General features: G+C 36.8%; 2 protein-coding genes across 2 annotated transcripts in view; both read left to right on the forward strand.

The window, feature by feature from the left end:
* LOC112721437 (peroxisomal nicotinamide adenine dinucleotide carrier-like) overlaps positions 1 to 1282 on the forward strand; it is a 39159-nt gene extending 37877 nt beyond the window's left edge. Inside the window, exon 7 of the mRNA XM_025772503.1 lies at positions 1166 to 1282. Coding sequence (XP_025628288.1) covers positions 1166 to 1282 — 117 coding nt within the window. The remainder of the gene's footprint in view (positions 1 to 1165) is intronic.
* Positions 1283 to 4071: 2789 nt separating this feature from the next.
* LOC112722192 (MA3 DOMAIN-CONTAINING TRANSLATION REGULATORY FACTOR 1) lies at positions 4072 to 8854 on the forward strand. Its single transcript, XM_025773164.3, has 3 exons — positions 4072 to 5295; positions 6396 to 6490; positions 6735 to 8854. The coding sequence occupies exons 1-3, from the start codon at positions 5067 to 5069 to the stop codon at positions 8526 to 8528; spliced, it is 2118 nt and encodes a 705-aa protein (XP_025628949.1). The 5' UTR covers positions 4072 to 5066; the 3' UTR covers positions 8529 to 8854.
* The last annotated feature ends 1115 nt before the right edge of the window (positions 8855 to 9969 follow it).

The raw sequence follows: 9969 nt of genomic DNA on the forward strand, positions 1-9969 counted from the left end.
TACTAATTCACTTTTTTCTTATAATAATAATAATAATAAAGTGTTGTTTAAGTATTGTTTACTTTTATGTGTTAATGTGTAGGTTTTATGTTGATGGGTTTTTAATATTTGATGGCCTAGATGTAAAAATTTAGTAAAAAAATTGATAATTAAAAAATTAGGATCAACCACGAAAATTTCGTCATTAAAATGTTTAGTTGTTAATTAGCGACAGATTTAGTGACTGAAATGTTGGTTGTTAAAATATTGGTCCACACTTAGTAACTAAATTGGAGACCGAAAAACTAGTCGCAAATTAGCAATTGAAAAATTGATTGCCATTTAGCGATCGATTTACGGAAATGGATCCTCTCAATTTTTTTTAACAATTGAGAGAGTAAAGTGTGATTTCTCATCATTAATTTTGTAAGTGGGACCAAAAATAAATATAAGAGAGAAAAGAATGAAAGGTTAGAGATCACACTTTACACTCTCAATTTTTTTTAACAATTGAGAGGATCCATTCCCATCGATTTACTCAGAGACCGATTTAGCGACGGAAGATTTGGTCACAATTTAGTGACCGATTTTGTTAGCGACCGATGCTCTTTGGTGAGGGTTTGGTGGCCTTGCTAAAAAATCGGTCGCTAAAGTTTAGGGACCGAAGTTGGTCGCTATTTTCTGATTAGCGACCATGGTTTCAGCGATTACCCAAATTGGTCACTAACTCGGTCGCTAAATTGGTCGCTATTCCAGTAATTTCTTGTAGTGGACATTGATTTTGGATGCTGCATGATTGTTGATGAAGAAGTCGGCCAGTTTCTAAAAGTAGAGACAAAACTAGCTACTTTAGAGTGACTACCACCACGTTCTTGGTTTTTGAGGTGTGATTGTCATCGTCGTTGCTATTGTTAGGATTCTTTTGTTCATCTTCATTGCTTCGGTCATTCCATTTCTAGTTTGGCCATCCGCTGAACTTCTGCTCACAATGACTCATTGATAACCAGTAGTTCGACCTTAGTAGAAAGTAGGAGAGGTGGATTGTTTCGTTCTTCTACCATTGAGCAAAAGATGGTAAAAAACAAGCATAAGAGATAATGGTGGGGTTAAGTAAACTTGGCCCCACAAGGGCACTAAATGTTCTTGCGTGGTAAGCCTCAGATAGTGTATAACTTGTCTTTTTTAGGGATTGGGCTCTCCTTCGCCTGAAGTGAAAGAGGTATACGTCGGCTTCAAGGGAAACGACGGCCGTGGACACCTGCAAAGGCAATCCGACGCTCAAATTAGTAAGAGTAAAAAATGAGTATAATGTTATTTAAAGTGAATAGCATACCTTTTACATAGTTAGAGTTTTGTATTTATAGAGTGTTACTCTTCAAAGTGGTTGAGATCTTTTCCTGATCTTTTAGTAACCAACCTTAGTCTGTTTGTGAGTGAGTTGTTGAAGCTGAGATTCTCTCTAACTAAAGATAAGTCACGTTTATTATTTCACTTGGATTCAAATTTATAGATATAATTAGGTCGTGCTATAGCTAACAGATCAGATATTATCAAAAATAAAAATAATAATATCATTACTTCATTATATTTTAGAGTAAAAGAAAAATAAGTCTCTGACCTTTTTAAACGCGGACATTTTCGTCCCTTAAGATTTAAAAATATATTTAAATCCCTTACCTTACAAAATGCGTGACAATTATACCCCTCCGTCGAGTTGGGGCTCAAAACGGCAACGGAGCATGCTGACCTGGAAGGGTGGAGTGTCAAGTGTCCGTTTTGGTTGATGATGTGGATGGGGAATAAATTGTTAATGGACAAATTGGTCCTTATGCTTCAAAACGACACCACCGCCCGCTACTTTGGGGATCCATTCTCAACCATGAGAGATCCTTTCCTTCACCAGCTCCACATCCCTCCTACTTCTTCCTCCTCTTACTTCGAAGAACCACCGCTACCACCGCCACTACTGCCGCCCACCTTGCCTACTCCATGTTATAACAGTTATGGTGGTGCACCCTTCAACATGACATGAGATCTTCCTCCTCTTCTTCTTCTTCTTCCTCTTCTTCAATTAACTGCAATAACATATTCTTGAACATGATTCATATCTCTCCGAGTACTAATAACACTTCTTCTTGTTGTTCCTCTTCGTCTTCTTCAAAATTAGCCATCTCTTCCTCTTCTTCTTTTTCTCATTTTATGCTCTCAAATGTTAACGCCATGGTTAATGCAACATCAACGCTTTCGCACTTCAGATCTCATCTCCGCGCAACCCCTCTCTTAAGTGCAGGTACTCTTCCTTGTTCTTCTTCTTGTTGATGATGGCGACATAAATTTTGTGAAACCAAAAGGAAAAAAACCTTGTGAATGTCATACAAATTAATTAATTATTATTATTATTCTAAAACAAATTGTTAATGTCGTCATCCCTTACATTTTCTCAACAGGTTCAATTCAATTTCCCTCTAAATTTCTTGAATTTCTTTGTGTGATTGATTTTTTCCCTTTCGTTTTGCTCTCAATTTCCCATTAGTTTCTTATAGAGTTAATTCCTTTATCATGTGTTTTCCAGTTACAGTTTACTAATTGTGTAACTGATTATTCTTTTCTTTTCTTTTTTCCTCCAAAAAATCCAGTTGAGATAGATGCTTTTACCGAGTTTGCCATGTAGTTTACTCAGTGATTTGAGTGACAAAATCACAGTTATAGAAAATAAGCCATCCATCAGAAAATCTTTGGAATTGATCGAAACTTCGCTTAGCCGTGCTAAAGCTTTGAAAAAAAGTTCTAGCTTGAAAGACCCTATCAAACATATTGAGGACACAACACATGATATTGGTCGATCATTAGGCCTATTGCTCCTTGAATTATCCATAGATTCTAGAGAAAAGGTTGGTACATTGCAAAAACAGTTTATGAATGCAAGATTTTCTGGAAAAATGAGTTTATTATTTTTCAGTTGGAGACTAAACTTAACTTTTTTTAAATAGTCATTTTCTCATTTCTGATACTTTACTTATTGCTCCCTTGTGATTAATTGATTCAGTTTTAAGTTGCAGTGCATCAATAGTAACATCGAGAGAATGTGGAAAAACAACTAAAATATGTGTTATTGTTGGAGGTACAACCATACTCTACATCTTTACACAATTAGCTTCCTTTTGTACTAATTACTGTTAGAGTATGATCTTATATATGATAGCATATTGCATAGATTTATTTCCGGGATACCGGATGAAGTAATGAATTTCATAGGATTGTCCATGTTGATAAGTTAATCATTCATTCACTAATCACTATGCTATCATTCAATATGCATGATTCCTTAGCTTCCAATACCTGTTTTTCTTCTCTTCTATTTTCCAAACACAACATGCAACAGAAAAATATTTTGATTAATCATAACGTTATTGTTCACACTTGACAGTGATTACAACTGGAGTTTTGGCAGTGGCTGTTCTTTTGTCTCTCGTATGCTACTGTGCCAGGCGTCGTTTTGCTTGGTTGAGCAAACATACAACAGCAAAGCGCCTCTTGCGCGAAGCTGCAGGCAACTCTAGTGTACCTTTCTACCCTTACAAAGAAATTGAAAGAGCAACAAATTCGTTCTCTAGGGCTCAGTGATGGTAACAGCGTCGTTTTGAACCGCAAGGACTAATTTGTCCATTAAAAAATTGTTCTCTATCCACATCAGCAACCAAAATGGACACCTGACACTCCACTCTTCCAGGTCAGCATGCTCTGTTGCCGTTTTGAACCCCAACTCGACGGAGAGGTATAATTGTCACGCGTTTCATAAGGTGAGAGATTTAAATATATTTTTAAATCTTGAAGAACGAAAATGTCCGTATTTAAAAAAGTCAGAGACCTATTTATCTTTTATTCTATATTTTATAGAAAAGTGCAAGAAAAAAAAAGAACATATTTACTCTTTTGATTCATCTCAATTTATTATTATTATTATTATTATTATTATTATTATTATTATTATTATTATTATTATTATTATTATTATTATTATCATCTAATTTTTATAAAAAAAAATGGTTTTATACATCTTTTAAACCCCTTTTTCCTTCTTAGCAACGTTTTATTGTCGAGATACTTAAATTTTCTTTCTCATTAAATCAAGAGAGTTACTTTCATGTCATATGCATTTTTTTATCTTCCTTTTCCTTAAGAAACAATTAAGAAAAATAGTTAAGCATCTGATCATACATATTATTTCTTTATGGAAACAAGCGTTCATCCTTATCACAACACAACTGTTGCCATTACAACAGGAGGAAAAAAGGGGAAAAAAAAATCTTAGAAATAACAAGTTTTCCTCGATAGATAACTGACCTAGCTCCTTCTTATCCAATCGTCTATATCTATCTATACAGTCATCTATATTTTAAAAAGAAGAGAGACTTGAAGTGTTGAAAACAAAGTTTCACTTGTATGTTCGGCAATGGTGGCAAATGGGGATGGTCCTAAATGGCTAAACCGCTAAAGTTATGAGCGAGAATTAGGGTTAATACGGGAATCTCACGGCAAGCAAAGGGGTGCGCACATGACTAAAAACTTAAAACCCTGTCTTTATTCTTCAGCCATCTCCCTCCGCCTTTAACTGCAGCGCCACGTGTACACAAATAAAACGATAACGAAAACAGAATCGGCCCAAACCCAACCCAAAAACCTTGCCCCCAAATTGGTGACGTGTACACGTAACCGTAGCCTCCATATATAAACCCCCTTCTTCTCTTTCGTTCTCATCCATTTCCTCTCCACTTTCCACCGATTTCAGACACACACACTCTCACTTACTCTCTCCGATTATCTCTGCTCTTACTCCATATCCGCTTCGGCTTTCTACTCAAAATCTCGTTTCGTTGGATCTTATCGTTTCGCGGTTTTTTCTCTTTTACTATCACCGCCGCCGGAGAGTTTTCCGATTGGAGAATCCGGTTGGTTTTCTTCCTGTGTTGGCTCGAGATCCGGGCCAAGCACAGAAGAGTACCGGTTCTCGATTCGCCATTTCTGTGAGTAGTTTCCTCTTCGGGGAGATTTGTTTTTATTAAGATTTTGAGGGTTTTATCAGTGAAATGGCATCTGGCGAGGGGTTTCTTACGGATGGACAGAGGGAGATTCTCAAGATCGCTAGTCAGAACGCAGAAAATCTGTCGTCGTCGCCGAAATCGCCGTCGTCGCTGCTTTCATCTGAGCATCATCATGTTAAGGCTCCTGCTGGCGGCGGAAAGGCTCAAACCGCTGGGATTGCTGTGAGACACGTTCGTCGGTCTCACTCCGGGAAGTTAGTGAGAGTGAAGAAAGGTGTGCACCGTCTTCATCAGATATTTTGTAATTATTATTTTTAATTTAAGAATTGTATGCTCTATGTGTATATACTGCAAGCTGTGCATTATTTCTTTGTTTATCATCTATTTTGTGATTAGCGAACTACACAATTTTCTACTATTAGACTGTTTGATTAGTATCTTGAGGAACTGTTGGAAGAAATATATCTGAGAGGGTATTTATGGTACACCATAACTTATTGGTGAACAGATTAGGGTTATTAACTGTAAATTAGTTTTTAATTGTTGCTTATTGAAAGCAGATTATTGTTTGATTTGTTCTGTGGTGACTTTTAAAATTCGTCGGCTAGTTCTAGCTGTGAAATTTGTGGAATTTTTTTTGGCTTTATGTTTGTATTGCTTTAAGTTATTATGATCCAGTTGTTGACTTGTTGTGTATTAGCAATCATAATCCGTATGAATCTGATAGACAAAGATGTTATTCTGACTAGTTAATTCTTTCGATGCGTACATGGTGAGTGAAGGTTTACGCATTTTGGGATTGATGTGTCGGTCATTTTACTTTCTATAGTGGAAAAGTATTCTGGTGCATAATAAATGTTAACCATTAATGCAATGTTGTCTGGAAGCAAAAATGCTATTCCTATGCTAAAAGCAGCCACCAAAATCGGCTACCAATATATTTGTGTATAAATACATATGTAATTTAATTTATTTTCAATGCGTATTTGTATTCCAACATTTGTTTTATACTCTTGGCTGACTTTGGTGGTGGATTTTAGTGTACACGTAGCATAGTTGGTTTATTAATTATATTTAACCAGAAGCATCATGTTGACTTACTCAACTGCCTGATCTGATCATCTTTTTACTTCATAGATTGTAGAAACCTGATTTGGTTGCACCCCGTGAATTATATATATATATATATATACTTCTACTGTCAAGTGCTTCAGCCTGATAGCTTAGTTTTATATGTTGGCTTGACAGTCATGACGATGTTAATTAGTGGTGTGGATCTTCCCGTGCTTGCGGTATAACATGAATGGTAGAATTGATTGTAATTTGTAGTTATCTTTCTTTAGTTATTTGATGTTCTTCATCCTGTTGATGCAGATGGTGCTGGTGGTAAGGGTACCTGGGGGAAATTGCTTGATACTGAAGGTGAAGCTCACCTAGATCGCAATGATCCAAATTATGACAGTGGCGAGGTAAACTACCTTTCTAGTTTTTGTTGGTAGTTCCTAATATAATTTATTGTGTGATAATATCATCAACATAGAGACTTTTTTACGAGATCTTATAGCCCTGGTAGTAGGTTGGGGTTTCTTTGTGTTTTCATTTAATTAGTTGTAAACTGTACCTGTTGACCGTTTATTTTTCATTGTATATTTGATTGTGGCAACAAGCACATGATAACATATACCTGGTTTTGCATACTCTTGCTAATTTTAGGAGCCCTATCAGTTAGTTGGATCTACAGTGATGGACCCCTTGGATGATTTCAAGAAAGCCGTGGTATCTATCATAGAGGAATATTTCAGTACTGGGGATGTGGATGTGGCTGCGTCTGACCTCAAAGAACTTGGATCTAGTGAATATTATCCATATTTTATCAAGCGCCTTGTGTCGATGGCCATGGACAGGCATGATAAGGAGAAAGAAATGGCGTCTGTTCTGCTCTCAGCATTGTATGCTGATGTCATCAGCCCTGCACAGATCAGAGATGGATTTTTTATGCTTATTGAATCTGCCGATGATCTTGCTGTGGACATACTGGATGCAGTTGATATCCTTGCTTTATTCCTGGCACGGGCTGTCGTTGATGACATTCTTCCTCCAGCTTTCCTAGCTAGGGCAAGGAAGGCTCTTCCAGAGCCTTCCAAGGGTGCTCTGGTAGTCCAGACTGCTGAGAAGAGTTATCTCTCTGCTCCCCACCATGCGGAACTTGTGGAGAGGCGATGGGGTGGTAGCACTCACATCACCGTTGAAGAAGTGAAGAAGAAGATTGCCGATTTATTAAGGGAATATGTGGAGAGTGGTGACACATTTGAAGCCTGTAGGTGCATACGTGAGTTGGGGGTTTCATTCTTCCATCATGAGGTTGTGAAGAGGGCTCTAGTACTTGCCATGGAGAACCGTTCAGCAGAACCACTGATGTTGAAGCTACTAAAAGAAGCAGCAGAAGAAGGACTCATTAGTTCCAGTCAAATGGTCAAAGGATTTTCTCGATTGGCAGAAGGCCTAGATGATCTTGCTCTTGATATTCCATCAGCTAAAGCCTTGTTTCTGTCATTGGTTCCCAAGGCAATATCTGAAGGGTGGCTTGATGCATCATTTGTGAATCCTAATGGTGACAACGGAGAAATTCAAGTTGAAGACGAGAAGATGCGGAAGTACAAAAAGGAAGCTGTAACCATAATTCACGAGTATTTTCTGTCTGATGATATTCCTGAACTGATTCGGAGTCTTGAAGATCTTGGTGCACCTGAGTATAATGCAATATTCTTGAAGAAGCTAATAACTCTTGCCATGGACAGAAAGAACAGAGAAAAGGAAATGGCATCTGTACTGCTATCTGCTCTACATATAGAAATTTTCTCGACAGAGGATATAGTTAATGGTTTTGTCATGCTTCTTGAAAGTGCAGAAGATACGGCACTAGATATATTGGATGCTTCAAATGAACTTGCTCTGTTCTTGGCTCGGACTGTGATAGATGATGTATTGGCCCCTCTGAATTTGGAAGAAATTGCCATTAGGTTACCCCCAAAGTGCAGTGGGACCGAGACGGTGCGAATGGCACGCACACTCATAGCAGCTCGTCATGCTGGTGAGAGGCTGTTGAGATGTTGGGGTGGTGGGACCGGATGGGCTGTTGAGGATGCCAAGGACAAGATCATGAAACTCTTGGAGGAGTATGAAAGCGGCGGGGTTGTGAGTGAAGCTTGCCAGTGTATCCGGGACCTTGGAATGCCCTTCTTCAACCATGAGGTAGTTAAGAAAGCTTTGGTCATGGCCATGGAGAAGAAGAATGACAGGATGCTTGATCTGCTGCAGGAGGGATTCAGTGAGGGTTTGATCACCATCAATCAGATGACGAAAGGGTTCACCCGGATCAAGGACAGTCTTGATGATCTGGCTCTGGACATTCCAAATGCAAAGGAGAAGTTTGGGTTCTATGTGCAGCATGCCCAGACCAAGGGTTGGCTTCTACCGTCATTTGATTCCTGTGCCACAGAGGTCTAAAGAGATGGCTTTCAGTCTCATGCATGTTGATGTTCTTTTAGCTCCCGACTGAAATGTGTGGATAAAATCTGGGGATCGTTTTACTTCTAAAAATGTCCCTTTTTATCTGTTCTTTTTTAAACTTACCCTTTTCTTTGAAGCATCAACTCACCGATAGAGATTCTTGTTATCTCCGTCGCGTTGTATAAAGTTGTTCTCATTACATTGACATCTTTTTAGGACGATGTTGCATCAATGAGGTATTTTAGAAGGGCAGGGCATATATTGTACTATTTTTCAGCATCGATTCTCTTTTTCCCGTTATGTTGAATCATTAATTTATGCCATCGTCACTTCTTGTTCTCGGTTCTGAGGTTAACTGGTTATTGAATATGCAGCAAAAGAGCATGAAAAATCACGGCCTTATATTATAGAAGAGTCTGTTGGCCCGAGTAGCATAACACGACGAAAGGTGGCTACCAAGCCTAAATTCAGAGGCCTTTCCTATCTGTTCCTAGAGTGCAGTTTCTTCCATCGTGGTGCTATATCGCTTATACTTCTGGTGTGGAGAAAAATGTTATTGTTGTTCGAAGCTCCATTAGGGGTGTCCGCCTCGGATTCAAATACTATGAGAGTTAATTTGGTGTGATTTCATCGGATCTAGAATCGGATAAGAGTCTTAAAAATAGATTCATGTGCATTTTAAGAGGACTAAAAGAAGTATATATATTTTAAATTAATTTTAATATTATGTTATATTAATTATAAATTTATTGTTTTGTTTTTGTTTTTTAATTACATTTGTTGAATTAGAAAATAGATCAAAGAAACATGAAATTAGAATTTATGGATAAATTCAAGTTTAAATATGAAATTAAAATTTATGGATAAATTCAAGTTTAAATATGAATATCAACTTTTTGGTAACAAATATTTTTTTTTTTATAAATAAGAGTATCATAATTTTTTACCATAAAGTTTATCAAGATCTAAACTTCAGTGGTTTAGACTTGGTGTTAGTATAACCTGAAAGTAGTATGATGTTACTGGGTTTATGATCGGTTTAAGGGTCATTATTTTAAGTCGGGTTTGAGTCAAAATGAATTCAGTCTCACTCCATCCATGTACACCTCTACAAATACGTATGTTAAAACTTATTTTTATAGTATTTATTTCGATATAATGATAAATTTATATATATCGGTACAACAAAAATGTGGACAAACTAAAACACGACACGTGGATTATAATTTCCATATCAGTATTTATTTTTTATTTTTTTAAATATATATTGTAATATTACTTTTACTAAAACACCTTTATAATTTAATAAAAATAAAAAATAATTTATATATAATTATACAAAAAGATTTAAATTTTAATATTCAACTAACTTTAATTTTATATTTTAAAATCTTAAATAATCTTCAAAATATACAAAAACTCATCTGATTATTCATCT

The sequence above is a fragment of the Arachis hypogaea genome, chromosome 11 (genome assembly GCF_003086295.3).
Source record: "Arachis hypogaea cultivar Tifrunner chromosome 11, arahy.Tifrunner.gnm2.J5K5, whole genome shotgun sequence".
NCBI lineage: Eukaryota > Viridiplantae > Streptophyta > Magnoliopsida > Fabales > Fabaceae > Arachis > Arachis hypogaea.